At 38.4% G+C, this 20009-nt stretch overlaps 2 protein-coding genes across 6 annotated transcripts in view; one reads left to right on the forward strand and one right to left on the reverse strand.

The window, feature by feature from the left end:
- zgc:110045 (uncharacterized protein LOC664755 homolog) overlaps positions 1-7864 on the reverse strand; it is a 182021-nt gene extending 174157 nt beyond the window's left edge. The window contains exon 1 of the mRNA XM_059972480.1: positions 7775-7864. The gene's annotated coding sequence lies outside the window, so the exon portion shown is untranslated. The remainder of the gene's footprint in view (positions 1-7774) is intronic.
- mocos (molybdenum cofactor sulfurase) overlaps positions 7027-20009 on the forward strand; it is a 143714-nt gene continuing 130731 nt past the window's right edge. For 4 of the 5 annotated variants that reach the window (XM_059972474.1, XM_059972475.1, XM_059972477.1 and 1 more), the window contains exons 1-2: positions 7027-7422; positions 10760-10849. In XM_059972474.1, coding sequence (XP_059828457.1) covers positions 7047-7422; positions 10760-10849 — 466 coding nt within the window. In that variant the 5' untranslated portion in view covers positions 7027-7046. The remainder of the gene's footprint in view (positions 7423-10759; positions 10850-20009) is intronic. The other variant, XM_059972476.1, reaches the window with a different exon arrangement.

Below are 20009 nucleotides of genomic sequence, written 5' to 3' on the forward strand. Positions count from 1 at the left end.
GGAAAAAATCACTGGTGGGAGTTGTCTGGCCACAGAATAATAACATTAGAGTGGCACAGGAAGTAAACAGAGAAATACCTGAGGCATGTGAGAATGGAACTGCAGTTATCATGGGGGACTTTAACTTGCACATAGATTGATTGGGTAGCAGTCTTGAAGACTTCATGGAATACATCTGTGATGGCTTTCTTGAACACCATGTTACTGAACCTACAAGGGAACGTGCTATCTTAGATCTGGTCTTGTACAATGAGACAGGTAAAACTAGTGATCTTGTAGTTAGGGATCCTCTTGTAAAGAGTGATCACAGTACGATTGAATTTCTCATACAAATGGAGGGTGCAATAGTTCAATCTAAAACCAGTGTATTATGTCTAAACAATGGAGAACACAATGGGATGAGGGAGGATTGGGCTAGTGTAGACTGGGAGCACAGGCTATATGGTGGGATGGTTGAGGGACAGTGGAAGACTTTCAAAGAGATTTTTCACTGATCTTCACAAAAGTATATTCCAGTTAAAAGCAAGGACTAAGGGTGGGGAGGGCCAGCTTTGGATAACTATGGAAATAAAAGAAGGCATCAAAATAAAAGCTTGTGCATACAAAATTGCCATAAGTAGTGGGAAACTGGAAGATTGGGAGCACTAAGTGAGCAATACAAAAAGGTAAGGTAGATAATGAAAATAAACTAACACAAAATATAAAAATGCATAGTAAAAGTTTTTATAATTAAATACAGCGGAAAAAGGTGGCTAAAGTGAAAGTCCCTTGGAGGAGGAGAAGGGGGAATTGATATCGAGTAATGAGGAAATAGCTGAGGCTTTGAATGACTATTTTATGTCAGTCTTCACGGTGGAGGACACATCTAACATGCCAAAGATGTTATGGATGCAATGGGAGGTGAGGACCTCGATATGGCAATCACTAAAATGTAGTGTTGAGTAAATTTGTGGGCTTTAAGATAGGTAAGTCCCCTGGTCCTGATGGACTGCATCACAGGCTACTGAAATAAATGGCAGTAGTTATAGTAGAGGTTTTGGTGGTGGTGGATGTCATGCCACTGTTCAAAAAAGGATGTAGGCAAAAGGCAGGTAACTATAGGCAAGTTAGTTTAATCTGTGCTTAGGAAAATGCTTGAAGCTATCATTAAAGAAAAAATAGTGAGGCATCTAGAAAGAAATGAATTCATCAGGCAGACGCAGCATGGATTCAGCAAAGGCAGGTCCTGTTTGACATACTTACTGGAGTTCTTAAGGATATAACAAGCACAGTGAATGGAGGGGAGCAGATGGATGTTATTCTCTTGGATTTCCAGAAGGCGTTCAATAAGGTGCCACATAAAAGACTTATCCATGAGATAAGGATGAATAGAGTTGGGGGTGATGTATTATCATGGATAGAGGATTGGTTAACTGATGAAAAGCAGAGAGTTGGGATACATGGGTGTTACTCTGGTTGGCAATCAGTGTTGAGTGGTGTGCCGCAGGGGTCAGTGCCGGGCCCAAACTGTTCATGATATTCATTAACGATCTGGAAGAGGGAACCAAGAATACTGTATCTAAGTTTGTTGATGATACTAAATTGAGTAGAAAGAAAATTGTGCAAAAGATACTGAGAGTCTGCAGAGATTTATAGATAGGTTAAGTGAGTGGGCGAGTGTATGGCAGATGGAGTACAATGTTGGTAAATGCGAGGTCATCCACTTTGGAAGGGAAAAATGAAACAGCAGATTATTATTTAAATGGTAAAATGGTAAAGAATTGCAGTATGCTGCTGTGCAGTGGGACTTGGGAGTGCTTGTGCATGAATTGCAAAGGGTTGGTTTGCAGGTGCAGCAGGCTATTAAGAAGGCAAATGGAATGTTGGCCTTCATTGCTAGAGGGATTGAATTTAAGAGCAGGCTACTGGTGAGGCTGCACCTGGAGTACTGCATACACTTCTGGTCTCCTTACTTGAAGAAGTGTATACTGGCTTTGGAGGTGGTGCAAAGGAGGTTCCCCAGGTTGTTCCAGAGATGAGGGGGTTAGACTATGATGAAAGATTGAGTCACCTGCGACTGTATTCACTGGAATTCAGAAGAATGAGAGGAGATTGTGTAGAAACATATAAAATTATGAAAAGGATGGATAAGATAAAGGCAAGAAAGTTGTTTCCACTGGTAGGTGAGACTAGAACTAGAGAACATAGCCTCAAGACTCAGGGGAGTAGATTTAGGATGGAGATGAGGAGGAACTGCTTTTCCCAGAGAGTGGTGAATCTGTGAACTTCTCTGCTCAATGAAGGAGTGGAGGCTGCCTCAGAAAGTATATTTAAGAGAAGATTGGATAGATTTTTGCATAGTAGGGGAATTTAAGGGTTGTGGGTAAAGGCAGGTAAGTGGAGGTGAATCCATGGCCAGATCAGCCGTGATCTTATTGAATGGTGGAGCAGGCTCGATGGGCCAGATGGTTTAGTCCTGCTCCTATTTCTTATGTTCTTATGGAGAAAATGATAGTAATTAGGCTGATGTTTGTTTTGGAGAAGAGACTCTTACTTGGTTACTACCAATGTGGTTTCATAAAGGGAGGTCTACATATGATGCCCTTGTACTACTGGGAAATGTTATTCGGAAAGCTTTTACAGTGAAACAATCTGTAGTTACAGTGTTTTTGGACATTGAAAAAGCTTATGATATGCTATAGAGAGAGGTGCTTTTGTTTAAACTCAGTAAACTTGGTACAGGTGGTAGGCTTTGTAACTGGGTATTGGAATTTTTGTTTGGCTGGTCATTTAGAGTGAGGGTTGGTGAAGAGTGTCATCAGAGTTTGCAATAGATGATGGGACCCCTGACCCCAGGGTAGTGTTATCAGTCCAATATTGTTTAAACTGATGATTAATGATATTTTTGACAGAGTTGAGCCTGGGTTCAGTTTGGCTTTATATGCTGATGATAGGGCTCTGTGAAAAAGGATCGTACTGCATACTGCAAACAGCGTTATCAGCAATGGAAGAATCACACTGAACTGGGGTTTTAAATTTTCTGTTTCTCAGTCAAAATATATGGGGTGTTTTATTGACAATTTATTGCACTTTAATATGCTCTTATATGAATTATGATTAATTCACATATGATTAATGGGGAAGCAGCTCGTTCAGTTTTATATAGGTTGGATTTTCTGTAGGACAGCGCACTTAGAATCTGTGGTGGAGCATTCCAGACCACACTTTGAGATACCTCGGGAGTTGAACTAGATGAGATGCCTCTTGACCTGCGGAAAGAAAAATTGAGACTTGAACCCTGGACTTCCTTAGTAGGATGGAGGGCATCCCATTTGATTATACTGTTTTAATAGATTGTTGGGAATATAATAGAAGAGTTGGTAAATGCTTTGGTTGGATAATTAGAGAATATATGAGGGAATATGGTCTTGGGGATTTGTGGATTAGTTCAACTGTGGCCTGACCAGGAGCTCCACCGTGGGATTTCCAGTTGTGGAAATAGATTGGACATTATGGGAGGATAGACAGAGTTTTGTGGATGGTGAGAGAGTGTCTGGTCACTTACAGCAGCAGTATTTTTTTCCTTTGGCCTATCATGACAGATGACTTTAAAGACCCAGTTAGTAATTGGGTGGGCTCAGGAGTATTTATCCCCTGGTTTAATGCTGAGGTGGGGTGGGGAGAAGGCTGACAGATGGGTTGTCCGCCTATACAGCAGAATTATCATCAGTAGTCTGGAATGGGCTGAACAAGTTAAGCCAAACAGAGTTATGATCTGCTCAGACTCTACCTTGGTTCTGCAGAGTTTAGAATCAAAGCATTCAAGGAGACGTGATTTGTTGACAGAAGTGTATTATGTTCTATGTGTTTTGGAGAGCATGGGATTAGTAGTACAGTTTTGTTGGGTACTTGCAGATTTGGGTGCATCAAGAATTGAAAGGGCAGTTGTTATAGCAAAACAGGCACTTACTAAGTCTAAGGTAAATATATGGGAAAGTCTGAAGCCAAATCTTGTACTAGGATGACTGTGATTGGGAAATGGCAGAAATTGTGAGATAGGAGTTGGACAGGGAGGTGGTAGTACAATTTTTTTCCATTAGTCCAAGGGGGGCATCTTTTGGGAAGGAATGGGAGGGAAGATGTGTGGTTGGTGAGCTTGAGGTTTGGACTACAGGTTTGCATTCCCCTCTGGTACCTCTTGGTACCCTTGGGAATGGGATGTGTGATTGTTGTAAGGTCCCAGAAATGGTGGAACATGTGAGTAGAGTGTGCCACAGTTATTTGTTAGAACATGAGAAGCTGTTTAGGCAATTACGGGTTGATCTGGAGTGCCTAGTTTGCAGAATATTCTGGTACCTGAGGCAGGGGCAGTTAAGTTGTGTAGGACCCTGGTGAACTTTTTAATTAAAGCAGATGTGGGAGGTAGTATCTGAGTCCCTTCGTAGTTCCCTTCATATTCCAATGCAGTACCTTCCCGATAGGTACAAGTTTTCATTTGCACAAAAGGATTCACAAACAAGCCCAAAGCTCTCCTGCTTTTGCTACAAGTCTCCAATCCTGTGAAGTTAAACTCCAAATCATCATTTTCATCCTGTCTGAATAAAACAACTTCAGCTTTAACATTTTCTATAAGGTTCCTATAGTCCTCATTGCCAGATCTCACCAACCGGTACCAAGATCTTACTTGATTTGTGGTGAGAGGGCCCTCCCAATCAGATTCCTCCTGCGTGAATGGAACATCACTCCCACTACACGCAGCCTCTAAGAGGTCTATAGTAGGGATCACTCACCTCCTTACGGACTGTGAGCTGTGAAGAAAGATGTGAGGGCCCGAGTTATGGATCATTTAGAGCAGCTGCATGACAAATAACTCTCTGATCTACAAGCAATTCCCAGGGACACAAAGAGAGACCATCTTCAAGAGCTACGGAAGATCAACAACTTGGTGAAAAATGTCCTTTTGACTGCCTGAAACTTGTTGGTCTGCCAGTACATCGAGATGTCTGTGAAAGAATGCTGCTGACTGGCACATTCCAGGCTGTCGTCATCCATGCTCAGGGCCACACTGAAACTTGGTGCAGCCACTGCAAAATCTTGGTGGAGAAGGACCACAATATAGTGTTCTCTCGCTACGAGACAGGAAGGATCAGGGTGGGTGAAGAAGACCCTCAATTATTGGAGTAGTATACCGCCCCAGGGGACCACATGAATGAAACGGTGCTATTAGTTTTAAAAAATGTAATTGAACACAACTTAACGCCTTGTCTATGAATGCAAGAATGAAAAGGCCTTGTACAGTTTGTTCTAGTGATTTTTTAAATTATCAATAGTATTTTTTGGATTTTAAAATGAGCTTTCCTATACACCTTATTTTTTCTTGTTTTGTGTGACATTTCATTGATAGGTATCAATTTATGTTGAGTTGAATATGCACCTGCATTTTATTTGATATGTTCCTGTAAACAAGGTGATTGCACATTTAAAACAAAACTGCTGAGAGTCAGGTTTAATATCACTAGTACATGTTGTGAAATTTGGTGTTTTGCGGCAGCAATTATAATACATAATAATCAAAAAACTAAAATTCAAATAAAAAATATAAATTTAAATAAGTAGTGCAAAGAGAGAGAGCAAAAAAAAGAAAAAAAATCATGAGGCAGTATACACGATTCCATTGTTCATTCAGAAATCTGACGGCGGATGGGAAGATGTTCCTGAAACATTGAGATGTCTTTAGGCTCCTGTACCCCTCCTCCTTGGTGGTCTCAATGAAGAGAGGGCATCTGTTGCTTGGGATCCTTAATGATGCATTCCGCCTTTTTAACGCATCATCTTTTGAAGGTGTCCTCGATGCTGGGGAGAAATAACGAATCTGTCCTTGTGATGGAGCTGGCTGAGTTTACGACTTACTGCAGCTTTCTCTGATCCAGTTCAGTGGCCCCTCCATACCAGATGGTGATACAGCCAGTTGGAAAGCTCTCCACAGTACATCTGTAGAAATTGGTGTGAGTTTTTGGTGATATACCAAGTCTCCTCCAACTCCTAATGCAACAGAGCCACTGCCGTGCCTTCTCTGTAATTGCATCAATATGTTGGGCCCAAGATAGATCGTCTGATATGTCATCAGCCAGGAAAATGAAACTGTTCACCCTTTCCACTACTGATCCCTTGAGGAGGACTGTTGTATTCCCTCAACTTCCCCTTCCTGAAGTCTCCAATCAATTCTTTGGTCTTACTGACCTTGAGTGCAAGGTTGCTGTTGGGACACTACTATCTTGCTCCTGCATGCCTCCCTGTCATCATCTGAGATTCTGCCAACAGTAATTATTCAGACATCATAGTCTAATTGACCTTTCTATTCAAGTGTTTTACTCATTTTTGTTACTCCTGTTTTCCCTTTAATTGTCACACACAAGGTGCATTTTCTAACTATGCACTTATGACAGTAATTACTTATACTTTAAAAATATTTTATTGAACACAAACAAAAACACTAAACATATGCTCACAAAGCCAGAGAATCACACATAAGCAACAACAAATATATATAACTATCAACTTTAAATATATAAATAAACAAGAAAGTCCACTCTAAATACTGTTGGACAGAAGGAACTATATCTGAAAGGAGTCACAAAACAGAAACATGTACAGAGATAACCCAAAACGTTGACAGATTTGTACAGTCTTTACAGCTTTCTGGTTATGGGTTATATCCAGAGGATCTATTTCATCTGTTTTGGGATTGTGAATATGTTAAGACATTTTGGGCTGATGTTTGTCAATTTATAGATCAATATATTAATGTGGATTTTACTTTTAGTTTTGAAAATGTCTTATTTGGGTTTACTAATAATACCAAATCTCATAGGGATCATTTCTTTATCATAAATCTTTTGTTAATTAACAGCAAATTTTATACTCATAAATGCAAATACAGCAATAAGAAACCTTCATTTATATTTTTTACGTCAGACTTCAAACTATACGTTAATACTCTGAAAACTTCCCATTATTTATACCTTAAACTAGCCTTGACAATTTCCTAATTGGTGGGGTGGTCGGTGATGAGCAGAGGATATCTTCCCCTGTTTTATGGGAGGGAGGGGGAAATTCTCGGCGTCTCCATAACCTCAGCGATTTTAGCAAGTTTCCGGACTTCGTCAAGCTGTGTGTGCTCTACCAGCGGTCGTTCCCTCTGCCCTGAACCGTGTTATCCTAACCCTCCGCCGGCTGAGGCCCTCCCCTTCGCTTCCACCGAGGAGGAGCCGCCACTGCCACCGCCTCTTCGCAGCGGGTGGGTCGTGTCCTCAGGAGAGAACATGGACGGAGGCGGCCCGCTGCCGCTACCTAGCCAGGAATGGTTCGAGGAAACCTTCCAGCAGTATGGCTACGGGGGCCAGATCGGAGCGGTGAGGGCGCAGGAGTTGGGCAGACTGGCAGGTAACCGGGCTGGGTTGCAGGCCGCTGGATTCCGGCGGGAGGGCGGGCTGGAGTCAGAGATCACTGAGGGCAAAGTCGGATTATCAGAAAGGGTCTGGCCCGGGACCTTGCCGTGGCTCAGACCAGAAATGGAAACTGTTACCGCTGTATTTCTGGTCTTCTTTTGCTTGCTAAATCAAGGATGTTTTAATAATTTTAAAAAGAACAGCAGGTTTTAGTGCAGGACAGCAGTGATAATAATTAGTTTCGGTTAGGGATACCAAAATTGGGATACTTTAAAACTTACTTTTGGGGAAGTTCAAATTATTTAATCACATACATTTGCGACAGTATGCTAACTAAAAAAAAATACCTTATGACTTTTGTTCGTGAAACTCTTAAAATATTTCTTCTGTTGTGAAGAGGGGACCATTTGTGCAAGTGCTTCGCAGGTAAAAGTTTGTTATTCAATGACAGTTCCGTCTTCGACTGAGTGCACATGAAGATTGTATCACATGCCTATTTTGACAGTCCTCTGAAATGTACCCTTTCAATATATTGGATATTATTTTTCTTGTGTGATTTACTGGTTTAACTGGAAGTCACTGCGAAAAAAAATTCAGGCTCTTGCAGCCTCTAAAATAGCGTTCATGAGTTTCGTTGGATTCATTTGTGACTTATTTTGTTCCTGACTTCTAATATAATTGAAGCTTTTGGCATTAGCAAATCTTTGCATAATTTTAGAGTATCCTAGCAGAACACTGGATGTAAAAGCTTAAGAATGGAAACAGGCCATTTATTATTTTTGAGCATTCATCAAGATCAAAACTAATCCTTGACCTGTTCCACTTTCCTGCATGACCCCCGTCTCTTGTAACCTATTTTCAATGAAGCTTCTGTTTAGATAATTCAGTGGCTGAGTCTCTGCACTCTTATGAAATATAGAACAGTACAGCACAGGAACCTGCCCTTTGGTGCATGGTATTTGTACTGACCATGCTAGCTATTCATTCTCATCCCATTTGCCTGAACATGGTCTCAATGTCTCTTATGATATCTGCATATGCCTGTCTAAGTGCCTCTTGTCATATGTGGCAGTGGATTCCAGGTGCTTGCCACATTTTTTGTTTAAAAATAAACTTGTCTGGTAAAACCTTCTTCAAACTTTCCTTTTCTTATCTTAAACATATACCTCTTATAATTCAAAGTTCAAAGTAAATTTATTATCAAAGTACACATACTAGCTGTTTGAAATCTTGGTTATGCTCTGTCACATTTTCAGCTAGGGCTGTAAACCAATTACCTTCCTAGCTCTGTTTTAAAATTATTTATGAATCCGATGTAACTACTTTTTATGTAGTCTACTCAGGATCTGGAAAACTCTCGGTAAAAATATTTAACATCATCTCCATTCTATATTTTAGGTTATTGATTTATGTTTCCTAATCTGGCCTGCTTTTGCCAAGAAGGTAGCTGCTAAATTATGACATTGCTGATGTTGTGGTTCTCTCCCAATTAAGGGTCACCTCCCTGCCTCTGTCACTGCCAGTATTTTTCACTGTGTTACAGACCTGACCTTCTCTGCCAATGGCAACTACCCTGCCATATGCTTTTTAATATTCCATACAGTCTTCTCCAAATCTCCTCCTGTACTACCCATAATCTTCCCCATGGTTCTGTCTCCTCACTCAACTTGTAATCTATTTCTCCCAACATGACTGCTTTCTTAGATCTCTCTGCTCAACCTTCAACCAGCTTTTTAGAGACAAAAGAAACCATTTGGTCATTAAATTCAGCAGACCTTCATATGCACTTCCTCAATAACTATGGCCATCCAGAAATATCAGGGCCTTTTTCTGTGCTTCAGTTTTTAACTCTGCAAGAGTTCTAGCTCCCTTGACCTCTCTGTAACCAGATTATCCGTTTTCATTTTCTAGCCATCTGTGAGCTGGCATTGTTAATGGTCTGTTTCCTTTAATACTGTCTCCCGCTCTTTTATATTTACCATCATCACCTTGCCTCAGAAAGCCACCACTTAAAACCTCAACACCAGCAAATTTGCTATAGGGGCTTACATGCTGTATATTATCTGTGGTATCTGCCAAAGATCTATATTTGTCCCCTTTTATTTCTGGTCAATGGGCAAAGTAATTTGAAAATGGATCAGTTTCATTTGTGTATTTGTGATACTCAGGCCCACTTCACAATCAGCTCTCCTAAGCCTTCTGCAGCCTCCAGATATCTAAACTGGCAATCCAATGTCACATACAAAATAGACTTGTTTTAACAAATTATTGAAAAAACAAAGTTTTTCTCTTTGGTCTTCATAACAAGCTGTATTCCTGGAGCAACAAATCCCAGCATTTGCCTGGCAGCAGTGCTGGAACTGAATCAGATTGTTTGCAGCATTTATCCTATTTAACCGAGCTAGATTTCAGACCGCCTAGGTGTGGTGTCTCCGAGACTACCTGAATTTCCTCCTCTGGAACCTCTTTGCCTCTGCTTGCATGGTTTTGTTACCTACGAGATTTGTCTGTTTCAATTAGTTCTATTTTTGCATCTATGTATTTATTGAGATATAGTGCAGAGTAGGTCCTTTGAGCCAAGCCCCCTAGCAATCCGCAGTTTAATCCTAGCCGAATTATGAGACAATTACAACGATCAATTAACCTACCAACCAGCACGTCTTTGGATTGTGGGAGGAAATTGCAGCACCCGCAGGAAACCTGTGCAGTCACGGGGAGAATGTACAAACTCCTTACAGGCAGTGGCGAGAATTGAATCTGGGTCACTGGTACTGTATAGCGTGCTAACTACTGCACTACTATGCCACATGTGTTCTTGGTAGCTAATTTGCTCTTCTTTATGTCAACCAGAACTTGCACAAAACTTTGCTGCTTTGCAGTTTCCTACTTACCCATCAGCCTAGTACTTGCTGGCCTGCATGAGCTCCTGGTGAAGTAATGCCTTGATTTTAACACATTTTTTTTATTTTTGCTGAGATTTTGCTGTCCCCCATGGTGGTAATCTCCTCCAGCTTTGTTATTCTGACTAATTTCAGGCTTCTTGTTGCCCCATGAAGTTGATTGACTTACCATTGGTAGCATTATGTTCCATTGCCAATTCCTAAATTTTAGAATTATCTCTTGATCCTCCTTTCCTCCTTTTTGATAAAAACGTACAGTGTCTCTTGAGTTGTGCACTTTGGTCATATGCCCTAATGTATTCTGAAGCAAGTAAGTAACTACTTTGGATGATAAGTTGTGTATTTTCCTACTCTAAAATCGCTATGTAAATTAAAATTGATGTTCTCTGTTTTATTTTGGATTCCTTAATCTGAATTCTGTTTTTTTTGTAGGCGTTACTTACCTGGACCATGGAGGTACAACTTTGTATCTACACAGTCAGATTTATCACTTTTACCAAGACCTTGCAGAAAATATCTATGGTAGGATTTTCATTGTTGATCTTCAAGTTTCAAATGTTCCTTTTGATTGGAAAATAATTGATATTTCTAGCATTCATACTGAAAGATTTTTAATTGGTAATACTTTCAAATAACAATTTACATTTCAATTAATTGCTTTTGGAGAAAGACCAAACAAGAAAGGAGCTCTTGACCTTTTCTTCGTTCTCTAAATATATTGATGGTTTTTGAGTCATAAGCTATTGATCTGCCATTTTCTCAATCTCATAAAATCTGGTTAACAAAAACTCCAGCATTAACATTTAATAATTGACCTTTAATATGTCATTTATGGAAGAGACTCTCGTATATCTCACACGCAAACGGCAATTATATCTTTACTTCACCATGGGTCTAAGTTTTAAACTGTCTCTAGTCATATATTCTCAGCCCAGAGTACATGGAAACTATCATTTCTTCCTAAAATCTTAAAGTAACAAATTGCTTAATTTTATGGATTCCTGAGAAAACTGTTGTTTTCTAATTTCTCCAAATTTAGCTCATGAAATCTAGATTTTGAAACCCCTTTTTACCAGGCATCTCTAGAAACCTGGCAGGTTAGCCCCTTGCCAACAAACCAAAGGACTCAGCGGAGAAAATACCACCTTTCTCAAACTCCGTGTGTCCAGTGTCGATATGAGTGGGTCCCACCAGATTGGGAGAGCTGGGAGGTTTCGACCAGCTGTGCCCCAATCTAAGCGAATTCTGTGTAAATGCTATCCATTTGCAATTACTTGACAGCAAGAAATAATCGATTGTACACCACATACAATTATAAAGAAAGTATATTTTAAAATTTCAGCTTTATCAAACAGTTGGTAGGAAAAAGAAAATAAAATAAAAAGGGCCCATTACAGTTAACTCAATCCAAATGATCACCTAAGTTGGAGCTCATCTTGAGGTCTAACTCGTGTGCTGAACCTATGGACTGCGTGAAAGCACACACCGCTTTCCAAATGTCACTTGAAACCCATCTTGAACAAGCGGGCTCCCCACGTGGGTATTGGTCGTTCCTCCTTGAAGCCATTGATCTGCACAAAGCACCTTGTGCAACAGGGACGGCTTCCTCAGCCATCCTGCCACCCTTCTCCCAGCTCTCGCCAAAAAGACCACGACCCATACCAGTATCCGTCACTGAAACCTCCCTGCCCAGTGTTCTCTTGAACCTTCTCCCAATTCCACCATTCTGATTGCTGACACAACATTACAAAGTTGAATGACATTAGCCCCTCTTGCTCAAACCCTAACATGCTAAAAGCAGAACATACTACTCTTACAGAACTGTGAAAATGAAACATCTACAGCATAGCAGTAAAAATGTTAACTGGGCGTTACAATATCATTTCGGTATATCCGAACAGTGCTTCCTCCAAGGCCGATATACTTATCCCTAAGGTATGACCCCAAGGCATCTTTCAATACTCTAGGTATGACTGTACCAGTGCATAAGACCGTGAGGCATAGAATCAGAATAAGGCCGTTCAGCCCATTGAGTCTGCCTCACCATTTGATTATAACCAGCTTATTTTCTCTCTCAACCCCATTCTCTTTCTTTTCTTTTTAAATCTTTTTATTAATTTTAAACAAACATAAATAAAACATGAATACAAAGTGTTTGAGAGTACATAATTAATAGTTTAAATAGACATTTTTATAATAATAAAATAGATAACCTCCCAAAGTCATAACATTGATGAGCAAAGAAATAAAAAGGAAAAAAAAAGACCCCAGAGAAAAAAAAAGAGAAAAAAAAACACTAACCAACATGGGCCATTGAATAATGTTAAGTACATATACAGTAGTGCCAATAACTCCGAACCTCCATCCAAACAATTAAGGATAATATAAGTAAGGTTTAGGAAAAGACAATTCAACTCATATGAAAATGTTGAATAAATGGTCTCCAAGTTTCTTCAAATTTAACTGAAGGGTCAAAAACAACACTTCTAATTTTTTCTAAGCTCAAACAAGAAATGGTTTGGGAAAACCACTAAAATATAGTTGGAGGATTAATTTCTTTCCAATTCAATAGAATAGATCTTCTAGCCATTAGTGTAACAAATGCAATCATTCGTCGGGATGAAGAGGATAGACAACTATTATCCACCATTGGTAAGCCAAATATTGTAGTAAAAGGATGCAGTTGGATATTAATATTTAAAACTCTTGAAATAATACTAAAAATATCTTCCCAGTAATTTTGTAAACAAGGGCAAGACCAAAACATATGGGTTAATGAGGCAACATCAAAATGGCATCTGTCACAGGTTGAATTAACATAAGAATAAAATTGAGCAAGTTTATCCTTAGACATATGAGCTCTATGTACAACCTTAAATTGTATTAGAGCATGTTTTGCACAAATAGAGGACGAATTAACTAATAGTAACATTTTCTCCTATTGCTCAGTGGATATAAGACAATGAAGTTCTTCTTCCCATTCCTTCTTAATTTTTTCTGATACATCTGGCTGTATATTCATAATCATATTATAAATGACAGCTACTAAACCCTTTTGAAAAGGATTCAGAGCCAAAATTCTTTCCGTAATGTCCAATGGACCTAGTTTCGGAAAAGACTGTAACTCATTATACAAAAAATTTCTAACTTGCAAATAACTAAAAAAATGAGTTTTAGGTAAATTATATTTATTAGATAACTGTTCAAAGGACATAATGTTATCATCTAAAAACAAATAACGAAAACATGTTATACCTTTTATTTTCCATTAAAAAAAAGTTTGATCCATAAAGGAAGGCGAAAAAAATAATTAGATACTATAGGGCATGATAGAATAAACTTATTCAAACCAAAAAATTTACGAAATTGAAACCAGATTCGCAATGTGTATTTGACAATAGGATTAGTTAATTGTTTATTCAATTTAGATAAAGATAAAGGAAGTGAAGATCCTAAGATTGAAAACAACGAAAAGTCTTGTACAGATTTATATTCCAAATTTACCCATTGTGGGCAGGCAGCTGTAGTCAATTCTTGTGTCCAAAATATTAAATATCGTATATTAACTGCCCAGTAATAAAATCTCAAATTTGGCAAAGCCAAACCACCTTCCTTCTTAGGCTTCTGTAAATATTTTTTGCCTAGTCTAGGATTTTTATTCTGCCAAAGATAAGAAGATATTTTGGAGTCAATAATATCAAAAAAAGATTTAGGAATAAAAATTGGTAATGCTTGAAATAAATATAAGAATTTGGGTAATACCATCATCTTAATAGCATTAATTCTACCAACCAATGACAAAGATAGTGGAGACCATCTGGTAGCAAGTTGCTTAATCTGGTCAATTAAAGGTAAAAAGTTAGCTTTAAATAAATCTTTGTGCTTTTTAGTAATTTTAATACCTAAATAAGTAAAATAATCTGTAATAACCTTAAACGGTAAACGTTTATAAATTGGAACTTGCATATTTAATGGAAATAGTTCACTCTTGTTAAGATTCAATTTATATCCAGAAAAGTTACTAAATTGAGCAAGCAAAGACAAAATAGCAGGAATAGATCTTTCAGGGTCAGATATGTATAGTAACAAATCGTCAGCATATAATGATAACTTATACGTCCCCTCCCCATGAGTAATACCATTTGTCATTGGGGTGTAGAAAACGCCAAACTTCAAAAATTGCTGAATCAGTCATAAAGGAGTTGATAAGAGAAGCCGATTTATTCGGAAGAACTTGGATGGGCTTGGATCTATCCATCGAAGGGTTTAAACAATAGTTAAAGTCCCCACCCATTATCAGTCTATACTGATTCAAATTGGGAAAGGATGTAAATAGACACTTAAAAAATTCCGGACAATCAGTATTTGGAGCATAAACATTGACTAGAATAACTTTTTGATTAAAAAGTAGACCAGTAATAAGCAAAAATCTACCTTGTGGGTCTGAAATTGTTTCATGATGTATAAAAGAGGTTGAAGAGTCTATAAAAATGGAAACTCTTACTTTGGCTTGAGAATTCGCATGATATTGTTGACCTTTCCAAAACCTAAAAAAAGCGTTGACTATCCACCTTCCTTACATGAGTCTCTTGTACAAAAATAACATTAGCGTTTATTCTATGGAATATTTTGAATATTTTTTTCCGTTTAATCGGATGATTTAAACCATTAGTATTCCAAGAAACAAAATTAATAACCCTATCCATATTGACAATATTTATTACAATTAACACATAAGGTTAAAAAAAAGATAAACTCATGAATCCGGAAGAAGGAAGTAAGTTCAAGGAGAAACCGGAAGTCACGGCACTGCAACCATTTTTGTAGTTTCATATAAGCCCATGAAGTGAAACTAAGCAAAAAGCAAGCAAAAGGAAAAGAAAAATCCCCCTCCCTCCACCCTCAAAACACCAGGAAAAAAGCCAAAAAAAGGCAAGCAAGCAATCTAACACTAAAATTACCCCCATATCTCAAGACGGCAACTCACAGAAAAAAAAATTGAATAGAAGATACAAACCACCCATATTAGAAGAAAGGGTTGATATAACAAAAACTAAAATATAAAATTAGTATTATATATATAAAACAAAAGTATTTAAAAATATATAATAAAACCCATACATTAATAATACTGAATTAGTGTTTTAAAAGAAAGTTTGAAACTTCTTCAAACACATCAAAACGGATATGACATTTCAGGCACTAAAGCCCTTCGGGAAGAAGAAACGACATTTTGTTTTTTTTTAAAAATCTTAATATTTAAACGTTAAAAATATAAAAAAAGTGTATACAAACTTGAAAAAAATCTTAGATTATTTTCAAAGCTAACAGATTGATAATATGAAAAAATAACAAACTCAGAATAAACCAAAAACGAACTTCTACCATGTATAGAAAACACATGTAAGCCATACGTTAAAAAAACATCATTTTTTTAAATGATCCAAATCTTGTATACTAATTATTACATTAGTCAAGCCGATAAAATGTTATTCTTCCAGAAAACTTTGAGCATCCACTGGAGATTTAAACAGCCGATAAGTTCCGTCTTTGAGAGAAACTCTCAGATGTGCTGGAAATAGCAACGCTTGCTTGTAGCCTTTCTGATGAATTTCCGACATAACCGATTGAAAAGCCATTCTTGCTCTTAAAACTTCAGGACTGTAGTCTTCCAGAATACGAAATTTAAAATCTTGAAAGCTGATCATACCCTTTTTCCGAGCAGCCCGAATCAAACGCTCTTTGGTATGAGGATAGTGGATCCGGAGAATTATTTGTCGCGGTTTCAAGCTTGAATCTGAATGAAAACGAGAGACGCAATGTGCACAGTCGATTATTGGAGGGGAATCCAGTACTTCTGAGCCAAAGACATCCATTAAAAATTTGGAGAAAAAAGCAGTGAGATCGCCATTCTCAAACTTTTCCGGAATCCCGATTAACCGAAGATTTTGTCTTCAAGAGCGATTTTCAAGATCAATAATCTTAGACTTATAACGATCCAATTGTTGAGAAGTCGAAGTTTGCTGTTGTTGCAAAGTTTCAATTATAAGATCTTTCTTACGAGCAGCTTCTTCAAGAGCTAAAGTACTTGCTTGTTGTTTTTGTGACTCCAATGTAAGTGCTTGAAATTTTACATCAAGTGCCTTAAACATTTCATCAAACTTATCCATCCTTGCGGTTAATTTATTCTCCAGTTTTGCAAGTCTGTCGTGTATAAGATTCGCAATTGCTTCTAAAGTTATCAGTTCCTTCGTCTGTTTTGATTCCTTTGCTTTAGACATTTCAGCGAGTTGAAAATGATTCAAACAGTTGAAAAAAGTTTCATATGTTTAAACCCCTTTAGAATAGGTATAAAAAGATCAATTAGGGGGTGTTTGTAGTTAAAAAAGGTAAAAGGTTTGGAGCAAAGCCTAAAGCTGCTTCACTCCATAAGCACCATCTTGAGACCTCCCAACCCCATTCTCCTGCAGTCTCCCCATAATCTTTGATGCTCTTAGTAATCAAGAACCTATTAACCTCCACTGTAAATATACCTAATGACTTGGCCTCCACAGCTGTCTGTGGCAAAGAACTCCACAGATTCACCACCCTCTGGCTTAAGAAATTCCTCCTCATCTCTATTCTAAAGGGACATACTAGTATTCTGAGACTGCTCTCTGCTCCTAGATTCTCCAACTATAGGAAACATCCACTCCACATCCACCTGATCTAGGCCTTTCAATATTCAGTAGGTTTCAATGAGGTTCTCCCCTCATTCTTCAAATCCCCATTGTGTACAGGCCCAGGACTATCAAACACTCCTCATATATTAACTCATTCATTTGAACCTCCTCTGGAGTCTCTCCAATGCCAGCATATCTTATCTTAGAAAATGGGCCCAAAGTGTTCACAATACTCCAAGTGTGGTTTGATCCATGCCTTATAAAGCCTCGGTATTGCATCCTTGCTTTTATATTCAATGTTATGTTTTGTAACTCCAGAAACTAATTGATAGAAAAACACAGGAGCTAGGATGCTTATCTACTTAGTTTTTTTGTGAGCCATTCATGTATGATGTGATGTAATGACATATGCCATTCACATGCTTCTTACATATAATCCTTAATGAATTATGTAAACAAGGAATGCTTAATCATGTAATATATTTGGAACATTACTAAAATATTATGTACATTTCTCCCTGTTCAGCTGTAAACTTGAATTCAATAAAGACTGCATCTCAACATATTGCTTTCTGATCATTATTATATAGTATGTGTATGTAATATATATACACAGTATATTATATCATGTAACTACTATATAGGCATCCACAGCATAGTAAATTTTAAATTGACCCATTCAGGCTTAAAGATTTATTGCTGTGGAGGATTTCTTACTTCGTGGGATAATGTCTTTCCTGGTGGGGGAAGGGGGTCATTCTGCTTGGAAGGTGAAATTTGTGTCTGTGCAACAACCTCGGTTACTGTGGTTCTCTCCATGGTGGTTGTAGGAGTTGACTCTGGGACTGCAGGAAGTAGTTCTGACAGCTCTGGCCGCACTTATTCTTTAACAATTGGCTCTGCTTCACTCAACTGATCAACGTGTCGTCTCCAGATGATGTCGGATGCAATCTGTCCTTAATCTTTCCAAGTGCTCACTTGGAGCTAGAATTTCTGCTACACACTCCAGCCATTTTGGATTGCCATGTAGACTGAAAATAGTGTGAGGTCTTTTCTGGTTTCTTTTTGGATCATCTCTGCTGTAATAGAGAGATTTTCAAATTGCATTAGGGAGATTACCTCGAGGACTGAACTCTTCTGTAAGTTTTTCATGGATTTCCTTTTCCAAGAGTAAATGTGACAATCCAGTCAGCATGTCCATGATTAGTTATCCTATCAAAATTGATCTTGTAATTGTGTTCTCTTTTCAAAAAAAAAAATCAAAGCCCTTCTCTACATTTGTGCTGCTGCTGTCACTGGAATGCCTTGTTGTGCATTGAAAATGGACGCCAGTGGCTGATGATGAGTAACTCTCACTCTCTCCCACACGGGTACTGGTTGAAATGTTTTACATCCCAAATCAGACCTATCACTGAACTGACAGCGCTCTCTCACTTGTTTTTCATCTGCTATTTTGTTTGTTTAAAAAACTGCTGAATTTGTTCAGTATATATCATCCAGTTATTTGTTGAACATGTCTATCTTTCTGATGTAGCCAGCCATTTCTACTTTTGGTTTGTTTCTTTTTATCACCCCATATGCATGGTTTATGAACCCCTGAAAAACACAGGAGCTGTGATACCTGTCTCCTTAGCTTATTTTAGTGAGGTGCTCACATATGATGTGGTGGCTTAATGACTTGTACCATTCACATACTACTTCCATTTAACCCATAATGAATTATGTAAACGGCCAAGGAATGTTTAATCAAATAATATACTTGCAATATTACTCAAATGTTACTGAAATATTCAATACACTACACTCTAGTCTTTTCGAAATGAATGTTAACATTGCATTTGCCTTCCTTAATACTGACTCAACCTGCAAGTTAACCTTGAGGGACTCCTGTACTAGGACATCCAAGTTCCTTTGCAGCTCTGATTTCTGAATTCGCTCGCCTTTTAGAAAATACTCTGCTCCTTTATTCCTTCTACTAAAGTGCATGAACGTGCACTTCCCTACATTATATTCTATCTGCCACTTCTTTGGCCATTTGCCATGATTGGCCGATTAGATATTTGCATGAAAGAGCAGGTGTAGCTAAGAAAGTGGACATTGAATGTATGTTCTGTGTCATAACTATATGTGGTGTGTGTGTCTTTATATACTGTGCTTTACCCCAGAGAAGCGATGTTACATTTACACTGGTGAATGTCCTGTTTTTTGGCCTCCCTCCCTTGTTATTTGATTTAACTAACAATGGAGTGAGGTAAAAAACAGGAAATGATAGGCCATTTATCCTGACTTCAGTGGTTGGCAACATGTTAGAGTCCATTATTGAGGTTGAGGTTTTGGGGAAAGAGGATTGACCATCAACTGTAAGAAAACCGAATGTATGATTGTCACAAAGAAGAAAGAAATACAGAAATGTGAACTGAAACTGGGCAACAAAACAATTGAACATGGAAGTTCAATTACTAAGGGATAACGATAACGGACTCAGGTCACTTTTGGTGTGTGCTGCGTCTGCGAAGCTGGTTTCGACAGAGCTTCCATTGTGTGCTGTGTCTGCGAGGCTGAGTCTTGGAAGTCCATAGCGGGGGTACTCCCTTCTGCCGCCAGCGTGGGATGGCGAGTATGTCGGAACCCTGGGGACTTGTGGAAACTGTGGTGATTTCTTTTGAATTTACAGTCCTTTAACATCTTGGACTATTTTTACTGTGCCCATAGTCTGTTTTTTTTTTATCAATTATGCTATTGTTTGCACTGTTGTAACTATATGTTCTAATTATGTGGTTTTGTGCAGGTCTTGTAGCTTTAGTTTTTGGTCTTGTTTGTCTGGTGAATTTGGAGCTCCTTTCTGGGAAATGCGCTGGACGGTAGCGCGATATTAATACTCAGCAGCCTGTCCGGACTCTGGATTGGGGATTGCCAAACATTATGTGGATTTTCAAGTGTAGTCTGTTTCGTCGTGTGCTTTTGTGATATCATTCTGGGGGAATGTTGTCTCATTTTTTAACTGCATTGCATTTGTGGTT

This window comes from Hypanus sabinus, chromosome 6 (genome assembly GCF_030144855.1).
Source record: "Hypanus sabinus isolate sHypSab1 chromosome 6, sHypSab1.hap1, whole genome shotgun sequence".
In the NCBI taxonomy this organism is placed as follows: Eukaryota; Metazoa; Chordata; class Chondrichthyes; order Myliobatiformes; family Dasyatidae; genus Hypanus; species Hypanus sabinus.